Consider the following 24,814-nt stretch of genomic DNA (forward strand, 5'->3'; position numbering starts at 1 on the left):
GATTGTTGTAAAAGCCCATCTGGTTCACTAGTGTCCTTTGGGGAAGGAAATCTGCCGTCCTTACCTGGTCTGGCCTACATGTGACTCCAGACCCACAGCAATGTGGCTGACTCTTAAATCCCCCTTGGGGATGGGCAATAAATGCCAGTGATGCCCACATCCCATGAATTAATTTTTTAAAAAAAGCTGAGTTAGATAGATTCTTGATTAACAAGGGAGCCAAAGTTACAGGGGGTAGACAGGAAAGCAGAGTTGATGCCACACTCAGATAAGCTAAGATCTTATCAAATGGTGGAGCAGGCTTGAGAGGCTGAATGGCCTACCCCTGCTCCTAATTTGTATGTTCGTATGGATATGGAAACCAATTTTAAAACTGCAAGGGTGTCATGAGGCGCATTTGTTATCTACACGCTATGCTTTATGGGATTACCCTGATCCTGGGTTTGGCTTGCAGGTGCACGCCAGGCATATGCAACTCTAATATGGAGCCATCAGGCATTCCTGTAGTGCCTTTACCACCTCAGGACATTGCAAAGTGCGTTACAGCCTCTTGGAGTGTAGCCATTGTTAAAATGTAGGAAATGAAGCGGCCAATTTGCGCACAGCAAGCTCCCACAATAAGTTGTAATATGATAATGACTAGAGAATTTACTTTTGCATTAATGGAGAGGGGTGAATGTTGGCCATGACCCCTGGCAGAATTCCCTCGCTCTTCCTCCAAGTAGTGCCTTACGATCATTTGCATTAACCTCTGACAGTGCAGCTCATGTACTCGAGATGGCATGTGATCAGACGGCATGTGATTAGACATCATGGGACGGACAACACTTGGTCAGATGTCACATGGTCAGGATGTCACGTGATCAAATACATCAATGATGCCTCCAGCCATACTCGTCCTTAACTCTGAGCGGTATCAGGCTGTATCCTTCTGACTCTGTAATTTTATTAAGAAATTAGTGAGGGAACAAGGTTTAAAAGTTAAGGATTAAAAAAAAAAATTGAGGCCCTCACTTGCCAGCAAGCCACGGAATTTATTGTTTTGCAATGTGGTCACGTCATCCAGAAATGTAATTCTTCTGGGCAGTAGCAGTCTCTCACTGCCTAGCGTTAAGGAAAGCAATTAAACCAATTAACAAATCCTCTGTCAACTCATTTGAATTTGAGACTTTGGTGTACCTTTGGGATGAAGTCCAGTCAGATTGAAAGGGTCAAGCTTTGTGTAAGGTTGGGAAAGTCGCCTATTGTATGTGCCTGTGCATGTAGAAAATCTGCCGCTCCCTGTGTAAACCGGCACCTCCGGGAGCACAGAATAAATCTCGAGCTGCTTCTCCATTCTTCACCGGAGTGTTTGACCTTACAGTTTTTTCCACTCTTGGCATCGGAAAGCTAGGCGGTGGCAATTAATCACTGACGGTGAAAACAACACCTCAAATTGCGCCCCACCCACCCCGATCTCTCTGGGAGAGTTTTATTTTTCACACCGAGTCACTTGTTTACATGGGTTCTCTTCAAATTCTATGGGGGATTCAGTTCGTATGGCTGAAGATCAGATAAAAAAAAGATGCCTTGCAGTTCACGTTCTCGCTCCACGGGACATGATTCCACCACTTGCAAATTGCACACTCTTGTCACACTCCCGGGTTAGTTATCCTTCTTGGAATGTGCTCGGTGCTTAAGCAGAGGGTGGGCAATACTGTGAAATTCACCTCATCTGTAGTGAAGGCAGACACAGGTTCCACAAGAGCCAAACAACAGGAGGAGCGTTCTTATTAATGCAGTGAGTTGTGATCTGGAACCCGCTGCTTGAAAGGGCAGCGGAAGCAGGTCCGATAATAACTTCCAAAAGAGAATTGGATCAATAGCTGAGAAGGAAAAATGTGCAGGGCTATGGGGAAAGATCGGGGTGGGGGAGGTGGAGTGCGGGGTTGGGGTGGGGGGGGCGGGTAATAGGACTAATTGGATAGTTCTTTCAAAGAGTTGGCACAGATGGGCCGAATGGTCTCCTTCCGTGCTACATAATTTTGGGAAGTCAAAAGACAACAAATCCAGATACAACTAAAATGCAAACTACTGAAGATGCTGGGTATCTGAAATAAAAACAGAAAGAGCCCCTCCAGCTGGTAAAAAAGCAACAGGGTGCCTGTCGCGAGAGGCAGGATGTGCCAAGATGGAGGGGTCCTCTCTGACAACTCTTAGAGACCTAAGCAGCTGGACCACCACTGGGCAGCCGTCTGCTGCTAGTGAACCCAGGCAGGCAGAGATAGCCTCTGGGCCCGCCTAGAGTGCTGGTCCCCTGGTCTGCTGCCGAAAGTTCTGTGTGGCCTCCGATATTGGACCTTGATAATCCCCTAACAAGTTGAATCAGATACCCGCCACTTGCAGGCAGAGAGCCCTGTCAGCCACCTCACCCACCTCAGTGAAAATTGCCCGGGGGTGGGGGATGTACTTGAGGGACAGGCATGCTGGCCAGCGGCGTGAATTTTCATGCCCGCCCCACCCCAGCACTCAGCCACCTGCCCCCATCCTTGGCGGCTAAAAATCTTTCCCCAGGACTTGAATGCAAAAATCTAGGCTTGACATTCCAGTGCAGTACTGGGGGAGCGCTGTACTGTCGGAGGTGCCGCTTTTCAGTTACGATGTTAAACCAAGGTCCCAGGCCCTAACTGCTCTCTCAGGTGGGTGTAAACGATCCCATGGCACTATTTGGAAGAAGAGCAGTGGAGTCCTCCCCATTGCCCTGGCCAATATTTATCCCTGCACCAACATCATTAAAATAAAGGTTATCTGGTCATTATCACATTGCTGTCTGCAGGAGTTAGGTATGTCCTCTAAGTATCCCTGAAGAGGTCAAACATACCCGCTAACTCATGAGAGACCCTGGCTGCTGACCAACCAAACTGGAGATGGCTGTTCTTGGAAGGCACTGAACACATCAAGAGAGTTTGGCGGGAGAATGCAGAGGCAAAATCGAGGTGTTGGAGAGAGTGCACAAGCCTCCAAACAACTCATCAACTGCTTAAAGATGTTAATACCGGGGGATTCAGTGATGGTAATGCCACTGAATGTCAAGGGACGATGGTTAGATTCTCTCTTGTTGGAGATGGTCATTACCTGGCACTTGTGTAGCGTGAATGTTATTTGCCACTAATCAGCCCAAGCCTGGATATTGTCCAGGTCTTGCTGCATTTGGACATGGGCTGCTTCAGTATCTGAGTTGTGAATGGTGCTGAACATTGTGCAATCATCAGTGAACATCCCCACTTCTGACCTTATGATGGAAGGAAGGTCATTGATGAAGCAGCTGAAGATGGTTGGGCTGAGGACACTACCCTGAGGAACTCCTGCAGTGATGTCCTGGAACTGAACTGATTGACCTCCAACAACCACAGCCATCTTCCTTTGTGTTAGTTATGACTCCAACCAGTGGAGAATTTTCCCCTGATCCCGTTGACTCCAGTTTTGCTTGGGCTCCTTGATGCCACACTCAGTCAAATGCAGTCTTGATGTCAAGGGTGGTCACTCTCACCTCACCTTGGGAGTTCAGCTCTCTTGTCCATGTTTGGACCAAAACTGTAATGAGGTCAGGAGCTGAGTGGCCCTGGCGGAACCCAAACTGGGCATCAGTGAGCAAGTTATTTCTGAGTAAGGCTTGATAGCCTTCAAATGCCACTTGCCCCACATCTGGCAGAGTCTGCAGATTGCACATTGGATCTATCAGCCATTCCGGAACCAGAATGGAAGCGAGCTATCCCTGATCCCGAGGGACTGCCTAAGAAGAGAGAAGATCTTTTGTGGGATCTTACTGTGCACAGATTGGTAGCGGTGTTTTCTACATTACAACACTGAGTATACTTCAAATGTATTTTATTGGCAGTTAAAAAGTACTTTGGTCCTGTGGTCATTCAAGGCGCTATATAAATCAAGTTTCTCGATTGCAGGGCTGCTATTGCATCACTGCATGTAGCAGGTACTTCCCTGTAATGGCAACTCCCCTCTCACGCTATACATGAAGGCTGGTATAAGGTGGTCAAGGTACCCCCAGGGTACTATACCAGGATTTGGGAATGGTTCCTAATCAAGAACCATTTCCAACCAAAGCAACAGATTTGTGAAAAAGTTCTATGAATCCCACGGATTTCAACAGTTACTATATTTCAGTGGATGTTAGAGCCCGTTTCTAGTTAAAAAAAAAGGCAACAAATGGTGGACTTACTGAAAGTAAATGTTCTGTAGCAGTTGGGAGGCCATTCCTACAAATGCAGCATGAAATGGTGCTAATTCTTCAGGAAACAACGGTTTTTACTCATGGGTTCAAAGGTTTCCCCTCCCAAACCTATGACCTCCACTGTGTAGGACCAGGGCATCAGGTCATGGGAAATTAATTCCCACTTCCCCCTCCAAGTCCAGCAGCATCCTGACTTGGAAATATATTGACCATTACTTCATCGTCGCTGGGTCAAAGTCCTAGATTCCGAGATCACTTCGCTGAGCGTTGATATGGCAAGGCCAGCATTTGTTGCCCATCACTGGTTGCCCTTGAGCTGAGTGGCTTGCTGGGCCTGACTTAGCCATTTCAGGGAGCAGTTACATGGTGACCAGTCCCCTGGACGAGGTCCCCCAACTTATTGACTTCCCGAATGGGACCCTCAATTTTGTTATGCCCCCCCCCAGGTGAGGAGGAGTGAGCTGGCTCCCCTTCTTCATTCAGCTCCTGGGTTGGTCGCAACAAGGTTAATTTAAAAGGGGCCCCTTCCCTTCTCCCAGTCTAAATATATTTATATTTTGGAAGGAGCCAGTTTAACCAGTTTTCCTTGAGTCAAAGAAAGAGCGGGTTTATTAGTTACAAAAAACCCCGAGAAAATAATAAAAACACAACGCGCAGAGATCAGAAACGAGAAGTTAAAAGCCCAAATAAAAGCTTTAAAAGGTATACGAATCATTCTTTGGCATCTCCATGAGGCATACACGGTGATAGGTTGCAGCCGTTAAGTTGGGTGATTCCAGTAGAGCTGACTTTGGCAGTTTTGTACTTTGTTTGGAGACACTTGGTTCTGCAGGTTGGCTGAAGAAGCTGTCCTGTTTCCTTTTTTATTGTGGCTTGGCTGACTTGCCTCCAGCAACAGGGAGGGGGAGAGAGACTTTGCATGCAACTGCAGCGGTGACTAGTTGATGATCTTCTTGCTGTCGCACACACAGCAGTGCACTAGCACAGACTGTGGTGCTCTGTAAGGGAAAAAAACCCATGTCTTGCCCCCAGAGTCTGTCTTCTTTGATCTCCCACCATTTTACATATTCTGAGATACGAATTGACAGCAAGTGGATTTTAGCTGTTGCCTTGCTGCAACGTGATAATCAGTCTTTTGTCTCTGCAACCACAGGAGATTAAAGTTCAGTCTTTTGTATCTTTCCTATCTCCCTTTTAACTCTCTCTGCTTGAAGAAGGCCACGACACCTTTTTCAGGTGCAACATTCCATGTTCTTGCAGGACAGGTCTGTCAGTATAATCCACGTAGGACACTTTATACCATCAGCCACCTTTTACTCAGTGTTCTTGCTTATATTTCTTAAGAGAAAACACACATCTTCCTTAAAAAGTTCAATATGCCTGCAAATGGCTTTTATGACAGTTAAGAGTCAACCACATCGCTGTGGGGTCTGGAGTCACATGTAGGGCCAGACTGGGTAAGGACGGCAGATTTCCTTCCCTAAAGTGGCATTAGTGAACCAGGTGGGATTTTACAACAATAAGTGATAGTTGTCACGGTCACCGTTACTGAGACTAGCTTTCAATTCTAGATTTATTCATTGAATTTAAATTCTACCAGCCGCTGCGGGGTATTGAGGATTTGAACCCATGTCCCCAGTGCATTAGCCTGGGGCCTCTGGTCCAGTGACATTATCACTGTGGCACCGCCTTCCCTGCCACTTTTTGCCCCTCACCGACTAGAAGCTTCATCTGTTTCCTGGCGGAAGTGGGTTCGGACCCAGAAATGAGCCCGCCTCCAAAATGCGGCCCTGGTTCTCTGGATCAAGTCCAGGCCCGTAGATTCCTACAAACAAAACGAATAAAGATTTGGGATCATGATCTTGGGATGAGCCAGAGCACTTTACAGCCAATGAAGTGCTTACTTTTTTATGCACAGCAAGCTCCCACAAACAGCGATAAGGTGATAACCAGATAACCTGTTTTTTAGTGATGTTGGTTGAGGGGTTAAAATTGGCCACGACCTCAGGAAGAATTCCCCTGCTCTTCCTCAAACAGGGCTTTTACTCCCACTTGAGGGGACTGACAGGACTCATCCGGAAGACAGCACCTTTGGCCGTGCAGCACTCCCTCAGTACTGCAGTGGGGTTTTCAGCCGAGGTTTCGCACCCTGGGCATTGGAGTGGGAATAGGCCTAAATCCTCCTGAGTAAGAGGCGAGAGTGTTACCCACTGAGCCACAGCTTGATTAGAGGTGTCATCTGATCGTAGCGTGTGCACTTGAACGTGCTGAAGTAGGCTTTTAACATTCTCTGAGGTGAGTTCCACTCTACCAGTGATCACACCTCACTAACTGTTATTCGAGCGTGGACACCCCAGTGTGAGGGAGAGCTGAGAATCCAGTGCCAGCTATCGAGGTTTCGAGGTTAAGATGGAAATTTGAACTTGATGCAAAACATGGATTGTTCAAAGATTTCAACCCGAAAGTCTCTTGAGATGACCTCATATGGAAAAATATTTGCCTTTCGTTCATGTTAATGTGCATCGCACAATATTAGAGATGTCACCAAAATTAATACAGAGCCTTTAACATGGTAAAATGTTAAAAGGTCTTTCATCGGAGAGTTATCAGACTCAAATTTTGATGCAGAGCCACATAAGGAGATATACTGCAACTCCCCCACCCCCAGCCAAAACACCCCACTGGCATATTTGAAGGTGAGTTGAGGGTGGTGACTTGTTTGTAAAATAGAGTAGAAAGACTTCCCATCACTATCCAAACCACCTCCAACCTGTCTTCCATATTACTGTGGGCGGGGAAGGCACCAGGCAGCCTGCCCACCCTTAGGCATTTTGAGGTCCTTAAGTGGCCAATGAAACATTCCATCATTGGCGGCCGTGCCTTCAGCTGCCTGGGCCCCAACCTCTCCAATTCCCTCTCTGCCCCTCTTTCCCCCTTTTAGGAGGCTCCTCAAAACCTACCTCTTTGACCGCTCATTTGGTCACCTCTCCTAATATCTCGCTCCTGTGTCTCTGCGTCATCCTTTATCTGATTATCAGTCCTGTGAAGTACCCTGGGACATTTTACAAACTTAAAGATGCCATAGAAATACAAGTTGATGTTGCTCACTCCTTCCCTTTCCTGAGCGCAAACTTTAGCCATCCTTGTCAACAGCTCATACTGCTTTGCACTTCTCTATTCCAGAGACCACAACAGCTGAGAGTTTGAAATGTTATACTGTCAGCCAGGATGCACTTCCTTTGTTTAAATACTTTGATTAATGTACCCATCAGGTCATATCCAGTGTGATAGCACTTAACCCATAACAGTGCACCATAGAATAAAACACCACATAAGGAGACCATTCGGCCCATCATGCATCTGCTGGCTCTTTGAAAGAACTATCCAATTAGTACCACTCCTCCTGCTTTCGTCCATAGTCCTTTTCCTTTTCAAGTATATATCCAATTCTGTTTGAAAGTTATTACAACCCTTTCAGGCAGTACTTTCCAGGTCACATCAACTCTTTGTTTTAAAAAAATAAATGTCTCCTCATCTCCCTCGCTGGTTCTTTTGTCAATCACCTTAAACCTGTGTCCCACTGGTTAGCGACCCTCCTGCCATTGGAAATGGTTTCTCCTTATTTACTCTATAAAAGCACTTCATAATTTTAAACACCTCTATTAATTCTCCCCTTAACCTCTCTGCTCTAAAGGAGAAGGCAGTGATTGTAGGTGTAACCTTTCTGACTGCCTTTCGGGGTCATGTGATTGTACTGGCGAATGAGCCCTAAGCGCGGGTAATCTGAGGGACGGAGCTTTCTAGCTGTGGACCTGGTACAAGCATGTAGCTTCTAAAAGAGCTCTGTTATAAAGTGTTATCCGTTTCAAGTAAGAAATCTGTCCGGTACCTCAAGTTCATTACAGGAAGAATTTTCCGGTTGGCCCACTCGCTGACGCGTAAAATGACGCGCGGTGATGTCGGGTGGGCGTCCTGACGTCACCGCGCGTCACTTAGATTGTCAGTTCAGCCAAAGCGGCTGCGTGCCCGCCGAACTGTCAAAGGCCTATTAAGGCCATTAAGAAGGTAATTAAAGTAGTTAAGAATGCTGCCCGTCTAACCTTAAGGTTGGCAGGGGGCAGGCAAAGAGCCTGGGCGGCCTTCGCATTTTTCACGAAACCCCATCCACGGGTGGGAGGAGATTTCATGAAGGGTTTATTAATTAAATAAAAAGATTTGGAAACATGATTGGACATGTCCCAGCTCATGTGACAGTTTCACATGAGGGGATGTGTCCTTAAGATTTTTTTCTTCCTTTATTAAATTTTCCAGAACTTAAACTAATCTCCCTGAGGCACCTCCGGGCGTGCGTCACGCCAGGCGGACCTTAATTGGCCCGCCCCCGCCACAACCCCCACCCGACAGGGGGAAAATTCAGCCCTACATTTGGCGACGAGGGTGGGGTCGCTCCGACGCTGCTCCTCACCTTGTGAATGTGAGTACATCAATTCTTAGGGAAAGAAAGAAAAGTAAACTCACCAGTCATTCCACCCCTATGACTCGTCCATGGAAGACTGTAGCCAGTACATAGAGTGCCTTGGTTTTTATTGCGTGGCCAATGAAATAACAGTGGAGGAGAAGCAGAGAGCAATCCTTTTAAGTGTCTGTGGTAGCAAAACATAAAACCTCATCCGCAGTCTGATGGCCCCGAGCACACCCAACTCTAAATCTTTTAACGCATTGGTCGACCTCGTGAAGACGCATTTTCAGCTGAAGCCATTGGTAATAATGCAGAGATTTAAGTTCAATTTTAGAGTAAGGGTCCTGGGGGAGTCCATCACAACTTGTACAGTGAAGTTGAAGCAGTTGACTGAACACTGCGGCTTCAGAGATACGCTCGATGACATGATGCGGGATCAGTTGGTTTGTGGAGAACCTGATGAATGCCATTCAGTGCCGTTTACTTGCAGAAGTTAATATTGATTTGAAGTGCGCCATGGAACTAGCGCTAGCAATGGAGAGTGCCGAGAGGGACTCACAGGCTTTGCAGATTGTGCAGCATGGCGCCGTTCTTCAATTGGGGCGGGAACCTAACGCCGGGTATGGTGCAAAAAGCAGAGAGACAGCAGTGAAGCGGGAGACAGTCTCTGCTGCTCAGAAATGAAAAAGCACAGTGGAAGCATCTCAGCAGCGATTCAGAAATTAACCTGTTACTGATGTGGGGGTAGCCATGTACCAGAAACCTGCAGATTTAAAGAGGCAGAATGCCATTACTGCCACAAAATAGGGCATGTAATAAAGCAATACAGGGTGAAATTGAGACAGCCAATCAGACAGCAGACCAAGATGATTGAAGTGCAGAATATAACAGAACCAGAAGCTGCTGATACTGATATCTATTCCCTATACAATGTCAAAGCAGTAAAAACTGAACCAATCACCATCACCCTTCCAGTGAATGGGAAGCCTCTAGTTATGGAGGTAGACACAGGAGCATCGACCACAGTGGTGGGAGACCACACACTTAAATACCTAAATGAAGATATCCAGCCACTGAATCTGGAACAAACCAGGGCTCAGCTGAAGATGTACACTAGAGAGTCAATAAAGGTAAAGGGCATCACCACACACTGTGCCCTATAGGCAACAGACAGCCCAGCTTCCAGTCATCATTGTAACAGGTAAAGGACCTAGTGTTCTGGGCCAGGATTGGTTACAAAAAATTAAGCTCAACTGGTCTGAAATATTTCAAGTGAGAACAAGAGGAATTCTTGATTTGTTAAGAAAGTTTGACAGTGTATTTCGTGATGAATTGGGAAAGATAAAAGGCCTACAAGCAAAAATATATGTAGACTCGGAGGCAACACCCCAGCTCTTTAAGGCCAGACCTGTGCCTTATGCTCTATAGGAGAGGGTGGATGCAGAATTGTGCCACTTAGAGAAGCTCGACATCATCCAGCCAGTCCAATTTTCAGAATGTGCAGCACCCATAGTCCCTGTGATGAAACCAAATCAAACTACTCACATTTGTGGAGACTACAAACTAACTGTGAACAAGGCTGCTAAATTAGATAAATATCCTATCCCTAAGATTGAAGACCCGTACACTAAGCTAACTGGAGGAAAATCTTACACCAAACTGGACATGAGCCATGCATACTGACAGCTGGAGCTGAATAGCACATCAGTACGCACAAGGGCCTGTATCAATAAACACCCCTACTCTTTGGTGCATCATCTGCCTGCGCGATTTTCCAAAGGACCGTGGGAAGCCTATCGCACGGACCTCCACGAGTAGTAGTGTATCTGGGTGACGTCCTGATCACAGGATCAATGGAAGTCGAACATTTGGCCAACCTAGAGGAGGCCTTAAGAAGATTTTTGGAAGCTGGTGGATGATTGAAGAAAGAGAAGTGTACTTTCCAAGCGACTGAAGTCACTTACTTGGGTCACTGAGTGGCTGCCCATGAGTTGCATCCATTAGAGAAGAAGGTCAGGACAATCAAGGAGGTGTCCTCTCCTGCCAGTGTCACTGAATTCAAATCTCTTTTGGGCATGATAAATTATTACTGTCGCTTCTTGCCAAACTTGTCAACAGTGTTAGCACCTTTACACTTACTATGGAAAAAGAACCATGGTTGGTCATGGAGGGTGCAACAAGAAGAAGCCTTTGTAAAGGTCAGGAAGCTATTACACTCATCATGTCTACTAGTACATTATAACGCATCAAAAGAATTAATATTAACCCGTGATGCATCTCCCTATGGAGTGGGAGCGGTGTTGTGTCACAGGATGGAATATGGTTTCAAAAGGCCAATAGGCAATGTCTCCAGAACCCCCTCTGCAGCCGAGAAGGGTTATTCACAACTTGAAAAGGAAGGTTTATCAGTAATATTTGGAGTGAAGAAATTCCATCAGTATCTGCATGGTCGACATTTCACCGTAGTGTCGGACCATAAACCACTAATGGGTTGTTTTAGTGAGGATAAAGCCATTCCACCAATATCCTCAGCAAGAATTCACCGTTGGGCTTTGATTTTATTGGTGTGTGAGTACACCTTTATGCACTGTCCTGGTGAGCATATAGCAAATGCAGGCACACTCAGTCGTCTTCCATTACCAGATCATATTGTATATACTCCAGTGCCACAAGAAGTTGTTCTTTTGTTGAACTTATTGGACTCTTCGCCGGTCTGAGCGAAGCAAATAAGAAATTGGACAAACCAGGATCCAATTTTGTCAAAAGTCTGAGACCAGGTATTGCCAGGATGGTCAAATTCACCAGTGTCTGAAGGGATGAGACCATTCCATGCCCGAAAAACAGAGTTACGTTGTCAAAATGGAATCTTGTCGTGGGGCACCAAGAATCATCATCCCTTGGCATGGAAAAGAACTAATCTTGACGGAGCTTCACAGTGTGCTATCTTGGCGTTTCGAAGGCTATGTCTGGTGACCAGGCATAGACAGTGACATTGAAAGCATGGTCATGCACTGTCTCCAGTGACAGCAACAACAGAAGTTGCCCGTTTCAGCTCCACTGCAGCTGTGGGAGTGGCCTGGCCGAGCCCTGGGTTAGATTACACATTGATTATGTAGGTCCATGTTTTTGTTGATCATCGATGCGCATCCTAAGTGGATGGATGTATATGAAGTTAGATCACTGACACCGTGTACAGCTATTGAAAAGCTGCACCAATGTTTTAGTATAAATGGCCTATTGGATTGTTTTGGATAACAGTACTGAATACACTAGTACAGAATTTCAGAGATTCGTGGGTTTAAATGGAATTAAACATATTAAAACAGCACCATATCATCCCTCATCCAATGGGTTAGCAGAAGGAGCAGTGCAAACTTTCAAATCAGGACTGAAGAAGTTATCTGAAGGTATGTTAAAAACTCGGATTCACGTTTTCTTCTCAATTATTGTCCGACTCCCCACGTATCTATGGGTTCAACACCGTCTGAATTATTGATGAAACACCTCCTTCGTACAAGGTTGAGTCTGGCATTTCCAAACTTAGAGGGGAAGGTAGAGAAGAATCAGAGTAGTGAGAAATTGAATCACGATGTTCATAGCAAAGCTCAAAGATTTACTGTGTGAGATACAGTTTTCGTGCAGAATTTTGGAAATGGACCTAATTGGGTTCCTGGCACAATTGTCTCAGGAACTGGGCCCTTGTCATTCCAAGTGGAAGTGGAAAACTGAATTGTTCAAAAACATGTGGATCATCTAAGGAGTAGAGAGACATTCTAACAACCAATTATTCCGCCTGTAATTAATGTCGAACCATTAATCCCTGACGAGACAGATCGACCTGGAATAGACATGCCCGATGTCTCTGTTGAATTACCTAATCCTGAACTGCCTTTGTCTAAGGAGGTCCCCGATGCTGCAGTTCCTGATCCTGTCAATCCTGTGGGAGACTCTCAAGTGGTAGAGCTACCTCACTCTAACCGAATTAGAAAACCACCTCAGAGACTTAATCTTTAATCGCACGACCTGCACATATGTATATATTGTGGATTAAGATATTCTTTTTAAAGGAAGTGTAAAAAATAACTAAAAGGGGAGGAAATGTGAGTGATTGTAGGTATAACCTTTCCTGCTGCCTTCAGGGGTCACGTGCTTGTACTGATGAATGAATCCTAAGCGTGAGTAATCTATTGCTGTGTATGATTGTAGAAAGAATTATTTACTTGCATTACAACATCCTCACAATAATGATTATTAGCTTTCCTAACTGCTTTGCTGCACCTTCTATGCAAAAGTCACAACAATTTCAAACTGCAAGCGCTGAGTGGGGTGGGATATAAAAAAAATGGTTGCTCTTCCAATCAAGATCTGATATAAAAACAAAAAACTACTGCGATCTACTAAGATCTGATATGCCAGGCACAAGAATTTGTAATAAGATGCCAATTCGTATTAATAAGAGAACTCTTTTGTGTTAACTCAAAGCTCAAACAGCAGAGGCTGCCTTTAATGGAGTTTGTTAATCCTGCCTTTGAAGAAAGCTCAATGCCCTGTATTTAGTTTGGTGGTGATGCAGTGTTACCTTTGTTGTCATTCCTTTGCTGTTTAGTAATGTCTTCTGATGTACAGTGATTCCGTCTCCCTCTCTCTCTCTCTCTCTCTCTTTTATTCTTCTTCCCTGGAGCAAAACAAAAATCTGTTAAATTCTAGTGCAAGTGTGTGTGTGTGTGTGTGTGTATGGAGGGTGGTGGTGGGGGCGGGGGAGGTGGATAGCTGATCCTGTTTGGTATAGTTCTGTTCTTGTTCCTGGGGCAGCATGGATTATTTGTAGTGTGAGCTACTGTAGTCAGTCAACACGCCAAGTGGGAGTGTCTGGACCTGCTGATTGGCTTACACCAGATGTGAAGGCTGGGGCACAGCAGCCCAGCTAGAGTAACGAGCTGTTTTAAGCTCCCTCTCTCTCTCTCTTCAGATCCACACACCAGGGGTGATTCCCTCTCACTCTCTCTCTGCTCCCAGTGCACAACCAACATTCTCCCATTTCCAGAGATTCCAAGACTGAGACAGACAAATAGAGAGAAAGGGAGCAGTGAAATGGGAAAAGGTTTCGGGCTATCATTTCTGGGGAAAAGGAAAAAGTTTACTCCTGCAACATCTGCACAGCTGGCCTGACTGCGATCACACAGAGAGAAACAGTTACTGTGAGTACATGCATTTTTTAAAAAAAAAACACAGCTAGCCCGGCTTTCAAAGCTTATTTATGATGCAGAAGCAGTACAAATAGCCTGTTGAGTACTCTAGGAGCTCTGGGGAATTTCCACAAACATGTGGGGACGGCTATTTATTTGACAGAGTGCCTCACTGTGCGCAGAACTGGAACCCTGGCACTAGGAATCCAAAAGGGCTTGTAAAGCTGGACGTGAGATGGTGCTTCAGGGCCCCTCCTGCCTTCAACAAAACTTTGCAGTGCGGTGATAAGATATTTTACCTGTTTGCTGGCGTGTGCCTCTCAGCTGCCTTGTTTAAATTGAGGAGGCATCTCCAAAGTGGGCAGTGGCAGGTGGGGGATGCGGTGGGGGGGAGGTTCGGGGGGGGATCAAGAGGTGGGGAGGGGGGGTGCAGTAAAACACAAATGCAAAACGTAAACTCTGAATGACGACTTTTTAACGAGGCGATAACTAAAAATGTGCGGCCAGCCTTTCCCTGAGGTGATGTTGGCGAGCGATGGGAAGAGAAGCTGAATTGTAGAAGGACCCGGGTCACAGTGACATTGCCGGAGGGGCAGGGTTCTCCCAGCGACTGGCGTCTCTCAGGGAACTGTCAGTTTCCAAGCCAGCAAAAATGGCCGGAGTTATACTTGGTTAACGGAATTCCCAGGGGAAATGTTATTTGGATATCTCACGGTCATTTGGAAGTCCTCACACCCAGGGAGATATCGAGGTATAATGTGTGTAACAGACCTTCCAAGATAGGAAAGATTAATCCTCAATGGGGAGAAATTTCGTACCAGGGTGAAACACCCCTAGTCACCCCTGGAATATTTTTGTGGAGTGACATCAGGTTGCCTTTATTTCGTTTGGGCTTGCAGGTTCTTTGTTTCCATTATGTAACTGAAAAGGAATCTGCTATCATACTGCAGGCAAGAACTGACTCTGCCAAAATATCTCTGTAATATCCTCCAGCCCTTACAAATCTCCACGATCCCTGCACTGCTCTGGCCTCGCCCGCGGTTTCCATCTCTCCACCGTTGGCGGCCGTGCCTTCACTTGCCTGGGGCCCTAAGCTCTGGGATGTCCTCCCTCGGCCTCTGTGCTTCGCCGCTGCTCTCTCCTCCTCAAAGCTAATCTCTTTGGCCAAGTTATTCGTCTCCCCATCCTAACATCTTATCATATGGCTAGGTGTCAAAGTTTAGCCTAATAACGCTCCTCGAGACACCAGACGGCAGTAAGGATGCTGTACAGCGCTGGTGTCCTACAGTTCATCCAGGGGCCGGAATTTTCCAGACCCTTCCCCCCGCGATGGGGCCGACGAGCCATTGAAATCTCCGCTCACATCGGCGGGGACCGGAAGATCCCGTCGGTGTGAGGGGCCGGAAGACTCCGGCCAGGAAGCCTGAGTTGCTGTGGCAACGTGCATGTTGTAACTTGGATAGTGAAGGTACAGGTTCCGACGTTCTTCCCATCACATGCCTGACCAGGAATCTCTCCCACTCTTACCGCCAGCCATTGGCGTGTGTTGGAAAGATTGGCAGGTTGATACTCAACCCGTTTGGCCGCCGAATGAATGCACCACCCTTGGCCAACAAGCCCCGATGGGACTCAACCCCAGAGCTTCTGGCTCCGAGGCAGGGACACTACCCACTGCACCACAAGACCTTTACAGATGTTATATAAATGCAAGTTGTTGTAGGCTGCAGCTCAGCTATGATGGGCCTGGCTGAGCTCCTGTTGAATTGAAACAATCAACGCCTTAATCGCTAACATTAGATACTTAAGGAACGAGTGGAGAATGAAGCTGGACAGGGGAGTGTTTGATAGTGAAATACCCTCTGAAGTACAGTTTTAACCTTGCTTTCCGTCACTTAGACAGCACCTTCCAAACCCACGACCACTACCATCTAGAAGGACAAGGGCAGTAGACACATGGGAGCACCACCACTTGGAAGTTCCCCTCCAAGCCACTCACCATCCTGACTTGGAAATATATCGCTGTTCCTTCACTGTCACTGGGTCAAAATCCTGGAACTCCCTCCCTAACAGCACTGTGGGTGTACCTACACCACATGGACTGCAGCGGTTCAAGAAGGCAGCTCACCACCACCTTCTCAAGGGCAACTAGGGATGGGCAATAAATGCTGGCCCAGCCAGTGACGCCCAGATCCCATGAATGAATAAAAAAATAGCCCCTCAATACCACCAATAGCATTGAATTTGGAGGATGATAATTCTGAGAGGAATGAATAACATTGGCCCATAACTTGCTCGGAGTAGCAATCTGATTGCCACTACGTTCCTAGTTCCTTACCTTGAAAACCAGCCGCTGCTTTATCATCCAACCTCCTGACTCAGGGCGGGTGAGAACAGTGTAGTGCAGCGGGTTCCCAAGAGCTTAAGTCAAAGGCAGCTGTGTTGGAGGAAAGGAGAGAGGGAGGTCAGATAGTCGAGGGGGGGCGGTGTTTGGGTGTTCAGGTGGTCAGTGGGTGGGGTCGGATGGTCAGCGAGGGGGCGGTGTCAGGTGTTCTGGAGGGGGTGGTCAGTGCCGGAGGTCAGGTGCTCAATGTGCGGTGGTCAGTGGAGAGGTCAGATGGTCTGGGGGGTGGTCAGTGGGGGCTGGGCAGAGTAGTTGTGGGCCCTGTGGGTGTCGGGGATTTGGAGGGGGAGATTATGGGGGGCTGGGGCAGGCAGTCGGTGGGGGGGCCCGTGGGGGGGGGTCGGTGGGGTGGGAGGAGTCCCGTGGGGAGGGCTGGGAGGGGGGGTGGGGTAGTGGGGATAGTCAGGGGACCCGTGAGGGGTCAAGGGTGTGGGGGGAGGGTGTGGTCAGTACAATAGGTACCCAGAAATTGGAAGTGGTTTTAATTCAATTTTTAATTTTTAATTAGTTTTCAAGAAGGAGTTAGATGTAGCTCTTGGGGCGAAAGGGATCAAAGGATATGGGGAGAAATACACTGAATCTAGTTTTACAAATAGCCGCTTGGTAGCACAGAGCTTGAGTATTGTAGAAAAAAGACATTTATACTTATTTAATTTTATTCCAGTTGAATGGATAATTCTAGATTTATGGTGGAGGAGACCAACTATGAAAGAATTCAACATACCAAACGTAGAGAAGATGTTTGCGGTTGCTGGCAAGACCAGAACTTGATAAGCGGGTATGTGTGTGGGGGTGGGGGGGTGCATTGGGTAGGTGGGGGCGGGGCATAAATATAGGACGGTCACGAATAAATTCAATCAGGAATTCAGCAGAAACTTCTTTACCCAGGGAGTGGTGAGTGGAGAATGTGGAACTTGCTATCGCATGCAGTAGCTGAGGTGAATAGTATAGATGCATTTAAAGGGAAGCTGGATAAACACAGGAGGGAGAAAAGAATAGATACTATCCAGGACAAAGCAGCCCCGCTTGATTGGCACCCCATCCACAAACAGCCACTCCCTCCACCACCAACGCACAGTTGCAGCAGTGTGAACCCACTACAGTGTATACCATCTAAGGGGAAGAAATGGTGCAGTGGTGTTGTCACTGACCCAAGAGGTGGCTAGGCGTGTAGATGAGGGTAGTGCAGTTGATGTAGTTTATATGGATTTCAGCAAAGCCTTTGACAAGGTCCCACATGGGAGACTTATGAAGAAGGCAAATGCACATGGGATACAGGGTAATTTGATAAGGTGGATTCAAAATTGGCTTAGTTGTAGGAGACAGAGGGTGATGACAGAAGGATGCTTAAGTGACTGGAAGCCAGTGTCCAGTGGCGTACCACAGGGATCTGTGCTCAGTCCCCTATTATTTGTCATTTATATAAAACGACATAGATGACTATGTTGAGGGGGGTTAGGATTAGTAAGTTTGCGGTTGAAACAAAGATTGGCCGGGTGGTTAACAGTAAAGTTGAGTGTCTTGGGCTACAGGAAGATATAGACGAAATGGTCAAATGGGCAGATAAGTGGCAGATGGAATTTAACCCTGAAAAGTGTGAGGTGGTACACTTTGGAAGGATTAATTTGACAAGGAAGTATTCAATGAACGGCATGACACTAGGAAGTTCTGAGGAACAAAAGGACCTTGGCGTTTGTGTCCATAAATCTCTGAAGGCAAAGGGGCATGTTAGTGGGGTGGTGAAAAAGGCATATGGGACACTTGCCTTTATCAATTGAGGCATAGATTACAAAAGTAGGGAGGTCATGTTGGCGTTGTATAGAACCTTGGTGAGGCCACAGCTGGAGTACTGTGTGCAGCTCCGGTCGCCACATTATAGGAAGGATGTGATTGCACTGGAGGGGGTGAAGAGGAGATTCACCAGGATGTTGCCTGGGATGAAACATTTAAGTTATGAAGAGAGGTTGGATAGACTTGGGTTGTTTTCGTTGGAGCAGAGAAGACTGAGGGGCGACCTGATCGAGGTGTACAAGATTATGAGGGGCATGGACAGGGTGGATAGGGAGCAGCTGTTCCCCTTAGTTGAAGGGTCAGTCACAAGGGGACATAAGTTCAAGGTGAGAGGCAGGAGGCTTAGGGGGGATGTGAGGAAAAACTTTTTTACCCAGAGGGTGGTGACAGTCTGGAATGCACTGCCTGGGAGGGTGGTGGAGGCGGGTTGCCTCACATCCTTTAAAAAGTACCTGGATGAGCACTTGGCACGTCACAACATTCAAGGCTATGGGCCAAGTGCCAGTAAATGGGATTAGGTAGGTAGGTCAGGTGTTTCTCACGTGTCGGTGCAGACTCGATGGGCCGAAGGGCCTCTTCTGCACTGTGAGATTCTGTGATTCTGTAATGCTCTGGGCACCCAGGTTCGAATCCCACCACAGCAGATGGTTGAATTGGAATTCAATAAAAATCTGGAATTAAAAGTCTAATGATGATCATGAAACCATTGCTGATTTAAAAACCCCATTTGGTTCATTAATACCCTTCAGGGAAATCTGTTGTCCTTATGTGTGACTCCAGCAATGTGGTTGACCCTTAACTGCGATTAGGGGAATGGGCAATAAATGCTGTCATAGCCAGCGACACCTGTGCCCAATGAGTAAAAAAAAATGATGAACCTTAGAAAGCACCTTCCAAACCCATGACGACTAACCTCTAGACGTGGAAATATATCGGTGTTCTTTCACTGTCACTGGGTCAAAATCCTGGAAATCCCTTCCTACTGTGGGTGTACCACATGGACTGCAGCAGTTCAAGAAGGCAGCTCCCCACTTTCTCAAGGGCAAATAATGCTGGCCTGGCCAGCGAAGCCTGTAAATGAATACATAAAAGAGGAAAAGTCGTGTTGATGGGGCGAGATGAATTCAGATGGGAGGAGGCTCACACAGGCATGAACCAATTGAGCCAGATAGGGAGCTACTTTTTAATGCTAAGTCTGATTTGCTAAAATTAGAATTTTTAGGAGAATTTAATATGAGATGTTGGCTTAGACCAGCAAGGCCAAATGGATTGTTTCTGTGCTGTGATTTCAATGTGATCCACTTCTGATTTTTTGTGCTCTATGGAAACTAGTTAATTGGATCATCACTATTGTTACAGTTGAAAGGCCAGGAATTTCTCAATGAAAGTTGTAGGGTCTAGCACTTTTTGAACACTCGACAATGTCAGGGTGTTCTACTGGAAGGTGATGTGGGGTTGCTGCCCCTCCAGGATAGGCCTGGAGTCTCCCAGGAATTGAAGATGAATCTCCGGGACAGGGGTGACTGTTTAATAATAACAGGTCGCCCATTTAAGAGGGAGATGAGGAAAAGATTTTTCTGTCCGAGGGGGGCTGAGAGACTTTGGAATTCTCTTCCCAAACGGGAGGTTTGAGGCAGTGTCTTTGATTATCTTTAAGGCAGAGGTAGATAGATTCTCAATAAGCCGGGGGGTGGGGAAAGGGGGGTGAAAGGTTATTGGAGGTAAGCAGGAATGTGGAGTTGGGGTGGGGAATGTGGAGTTGAGGTTAAAATGAGGTCAGCCAGTATAGAACGGCGGAGCAGGTTCGAGGGGCCGAGTGGCCTACTCCAGCCCCTAATTAGTATGTTGATATGCTTGTATGACACTCCTGTCTGCAACCCTGGAGAAAAATCACTGGGGCATGAAAAGACATAGTTTTTAAAAGCAAAAAATCTTTGAACATCCCTCTTTATCCGATATAAAAAAATATCAGACACGGGGAATAAAAAGGCTGTTTGGCTGACAGTCAAGAACCATCCAATTTGGGTAATGAGTATTTTTGCATTGCCCCTGGTGTGAGAAGGCAGGATGGGTGTGTTGGCTGGAGCGTGGGGGCGAGTCATGTGATGAAACCTCCAGGAATACATTTGATCACTGGAAGTGTATGAATAAATGGGAAAAGAACGGCTCATTAAATGAACCCACAACAAGCGCGGTTGAAGGGAGCTCACAATAAGAAAGAAGAAAATTAAAAACATTTAAACCCTGGGAAAGGCACATCTGTAAAGGGAACAGAGAGGCTAATGAGTGAAAATGTTCTGTTGTGTTTTTAGTCTTTTCTGTGACAAAGGGTAGACAACCAAAACATTTTGCTCGCCTTTTCCATTTACAGATCAAGTGTCCCTCCCTGATATTCTTTCACAGTCTCCTCTTTGGAAAGTTGGAGTTTTAAGGTGTAAGGCTGGATCAGATGCTTGGCCAGGATTTTACAGCCCCGCCATTGGTGTGTCTCTCCCCGGCGGACGCGGCGAGACATTTAAACCTCCATTCCGTTCGCCGGGACCGCAATATCCTGCCAGGGCAGGAGGGGGCCTGTAAAATCCGGTCCCTTGAGGTATATCCCGTTACATTGGGTGGAAGCTGCTGAGATTTAGACAGAAGGAGCTGAAAATATCGAAAAGACGAGGGGAACCTGGACAAGGAGGATGCGAACCAAAAACCCCGGCCGATGACGGGGGAAGAAAAATGTCAAAGGCCTCTCGGAGTCCAAGGGGTTCTGTCCAACTGGGTGTGAAAGAAAAGCCGAGGGCGATTGAAGGGAGTGTCCCTAAAGAACGTTCTAGCAGAAAAAATGAAAAGCAAAATGTTTGCGATGCTGGAAACACTCAGCAGGTCTGGCAGCATCTGTGGAGAGGGAAACAGTGAACGGGCTGAACTTTCCTGACAGCGTCAGGAACCCGATGTTGGGGTTATTTTGAGGCGGTGGCAAAACATCGGGCTGAATGACGCGGGACGTGATCCGTTAGTAGGCCGCCTCGATGATATCTGTCCGATTGGGGCAGCGGATGTGTTCAGCAGGCCGGAGCTGGGTGCAGCGGGCTCCATGTCCAGAGACAGGCTCAGTTACAGCCACCTCAGCTGCCAGGTCTTCCTGCCGGCTGACACCGAGCCAGATTGACCCCCCCCCTGCTCTGAACCCAACTACCCCACCTTCAGCACTTACAACCTGAATGCTCTGCTTCAGACTGTGGCTAATTAGGGGCAACGCGTCAGCTCGTAGAAACATAGGAGCAGGAGTAGGCCATTCGGCCCCTGAGCTTGCTCCGCCATTCAATTAGATCATCGCTGATCAATCGCTTCAGCACCATTTCCCCGCACTATGCCCACGTCATCAGTATCTTTGCCGATTCTCCTTTCTCATACACAAGCTGCTGCTTGAGTCCATGGCCTCCTGCTGTGCATCTCCTGCTTGGATGAGGCGATGACCCAGAGCGGGTCCCTTGCACCTCTGTGTCAAAATACCTCTCACCTGCCCGACGCCCGCCTTACCTGCCTTACCATCCATTTCGGACTGGCGGCCTTCCTTGAAAAGCTGCCTCCGGAAAATCCATGCAGTTGGGAAATACGTTGGGAAACAGGCATGCCTTCCTCGGTGCTCAAAGTTGTCAGAACCCCCTCCTCCCAATCCAGCACCTTCTCCGTCGTAAAGTTAAGCCCAGTGTTTCAGTTCAGAGGAGGTTCGCTCAACTGATCCCTGGGTCGAATGAGTTGGTCTTTATGAGGAAAGGTTGAGCAGGTTGGGCCTACACTCATCGGAGTTTAGAAGAATGAGTGGCGGTCTTATTGAAACACATAAGATCTTGAGGGGACTGGATAAGGTGCATGCTGAGAGGATGTTTCCTCTTGTGGGAGAGACGAGGACAAAGGGGCACAATTTTGGCATAAGGAGTCACCCATTTAACATAGAGATGGGGAGGAATTTCTCCTTGTGAATCTTTGGAATTCTTTACCCCAGAGAGCAGTAGAGGCTGGGTCACTGGATGTATTCAAGGCTGAGATGAGTCTAATTGTGGGACTGGGTTTCCCAAGGGAAGGCCCCCCACCCCAGAGCCAGTTAGGGCCAAGTCCACACGCAGGTGGGAAAAGGCCCTTCATTGGTTGCCCACCTAGAGCCAATCTTTTTTAAAATTCTTCGCATGGGATGCGGGCGTCGCTGGGAAGGCCAGCATTTGTTGTCCATCCCTAATTGCCCTTGAACTGAGTGGCTTGGTAGGCCATTTCAGAGTGGCAGTTTAGAGTTGACCACATTACTGTGGGTCTGGAGTCACATGCAGGCCAGGCTGGGTAAGGACGGCAGATTCCCTTCCCTAAAGGACAGGAGGGAACCGGATGGGTTTTTACAACAATCAATAATGGTTGTCATGGTCACTATCACTGAGGCTAGCTTTCAATTCCAAAATCACTAATTACACAGAAACATAGAAAATAGGAGCAGGAGTAGGTCATTTGGCCCTTTGAGCCTGCTCCACCATTCAATATGATCATGGCTGATCCTCTATCTCAACGCCGTATTCCCGCTCTCTCCCCACACCCCTTGACGCCTTTAGTATCCAGAAATCTATTTCCTTCTTAAATATATTCAGTGACTTGGCCTCCACAACCTTCTCTGGTAGAGAATTCCACAGGTTCACCACCCTCTGAGTGAAGAAGTTTCTCCTCATCTCAGTCCTAAATGGCCTACCCCATACACTGAGACTGTGACCCCTTGTTCTGGACCCCACCCTCCATCCCCCTGCCCCCTCCAACCCCAGACAGAGGAAACATCATCCCTGCATTGAATTTAAATTCCATCAACTGCTGTGGCAGCTTATGAACCCCTACCTTCAGACTATTATTCTGGATTGCTAGACCAGCGACATTACCATGACATCGCCGTCTCCCCTACAATGCAACTTTCCTGCGGTTGGCTAAATGGTGTGGCAGTAGGACCGGATGTGCCTTCCCGCATCGCAGTTGGTGAATTCAGCCTGTGAACTCTCCCCCCGCCCCATAGATAATGGGTGATCTGTTGAGTGTTCATTGTTTATATTGTAGGATTTAGGGAGGGGTGGGGTGGGCATAGTGATATTGTCACTGTCACTGGACCGGTATTCGGGAGACCCAGGGTAATGCTCTGGGGACCTGGGTTCAAATCCCACCACAGCAGCTGGTGAAATTTGAATCCAATAAAAATCTGGAAGTAAAAGCCTGATGATGACCATGAAACCATTGCCGATTGTTGTAAAAACCCATCTGGTTCACTAATGTCCTTTAGGGAAGGAAATCTACCGTCCTCACTTGATCTGGCCTACATGTGACTCCAGACCCATAACACTTGGTTGATTCTTAACTGCCCTCTGAATAAGGACATTTAGGGACAGGCAATAAATGCTGGCCTAGCCAGCGACGCCCACATTCCAAGAACAAATGAGATAAAGGGCAAAGGAATGCTGAGAAATGGAGATAACCGCTTAACTCAAAGGTAAACAGGAGTGAATGTTAGGAGGAATGTCCTGCACGCAATCGAGAAAATCTAAAAAAAACTCACCGGCTTTGTGAAGATAAATTTGCAACTTTTCTTTCTTGTTGAAGAATGGGAAAAACAGGAAAGTGATGCATATTTTTACCGTGGGTAAAGTGAAGCTGTGTTTTGATATAATTTACAATTTTTGTGTCCTTTTTGTTTATGCAACTAAAGCGTGATTTGCCGAATACTTTCACATGAAAACGATGTCACTTTAAGCAAAGAGTCTGTAACAAGTTAATTGTTACCTGGCAAAGTCTCGATTTTTAAAACTCTCATCCTTGTTTTCAAATTCCTTCACGGCCTCTCCCCGCCCTGTCTCCTATAATCTCCTCCAGCCTCACAGCCCTCTGAGATCTCTGCACTCCTCTAATTCTGGCCTCTTGTTGGGCATCCCTCAGTTATAACCGTTCAATCAGAGGTGGCTATTGCCTTCGACTGCAAAGGTCCAAAGCTCTGAAATTCTCTTTCTGAACCTCTCCACCTCTCTCCCCTCCTTTAAGGCGCTCCTTAAAACCAACTTTTTTGACTAAAAAAATGACCAACTCTTTTGGTCATTTGTCCTAATATCACCTAATGGGGCTCAATGTCAAATTTTACCAGATAATGTGCCTGGGAAGCACTTTGGGATGCTTTACTATGTTAAAGGTGCTACATAAACGCAATTTGTTGTTGTTGATGGTGAGATCATGCGTGCAGCGTTCAATTGTTCTGTGACCTGCTATAGAGGGAGTGCAGCGAAGGTTTACCCGACTGATTCCTGGGATGGCGGGACTGACATATGAGGGGAGATTGAGTCGGTTAGGATTATATTCACTGGAGCCCAGAAGAATGAGGGGGGATCTCATCGTAACCTATAAAATTCTAACAGGACTAGACAGGGTAGATGCAGGAAGGATGTTCCCGATGGTGGGGAGTCCAAAACCAGGGGTCACAGTCTGAGGATATAGAGTAGACCATTTAAGAATGAGGTGAGATGAAATTTCTTCACCCAGAGAGTGGTGAGCCTGTGGAACTCGTAACCACAGAAAGTAGTTCAGACCAAAACATTGTATGTTTTCAAGAAGGAGTTAGATATAGCTCTTGGGGCGAAAGTGATCAAAGGGTATGGGGAGAAAGCGGGAGCAGGCTATTGAGTTGGATGATCAGCCATGATCATAATGAATGGTGGAGCAGGCTCGAAGGGCCGAATGGCCTACTCCTGCTC

The 24,814-nt window shown here is 46.9% G+C and overlaps 1 protein-coding gene across 1 annotated transcript in view; it reads left to right on the forward strand.

Moving 5' to 3' along the window:
• Positions 1 to 24,814, forward strand: part of LOC144680109 (carbohydrate sulfotransferase 9-like) — a 110,798-nt gene that overhangs the window by 9,028 nt on the left and 76,956 nt on the right. The window contains exon 2 of the mRNA XM_078541254.1: positions 13,752 to 13,885. Coding sequence (XP_078397380.1) covers positions 13,752 to 13,885 — 134 coding nt within the window. The remainder of the gene's footprint in view (positions 1 to 13,751; positions 13,886 to 24,814) is intronic.

Source organism: Cetorhinus maximus, chromosome 4 (assembly GCF_964194155.1).
Source record: "Cetorhinus maximus chromosome 4, sCetMax3.hap1.1, whole genome shotgun sequence".
Lineage (NCBI taxonomy): Eukaryota > Metazoa > Chordata > Chondrichthyes > Lamniformes > Cetorhinidae > Cetorhinus > Cetorhinus maximus.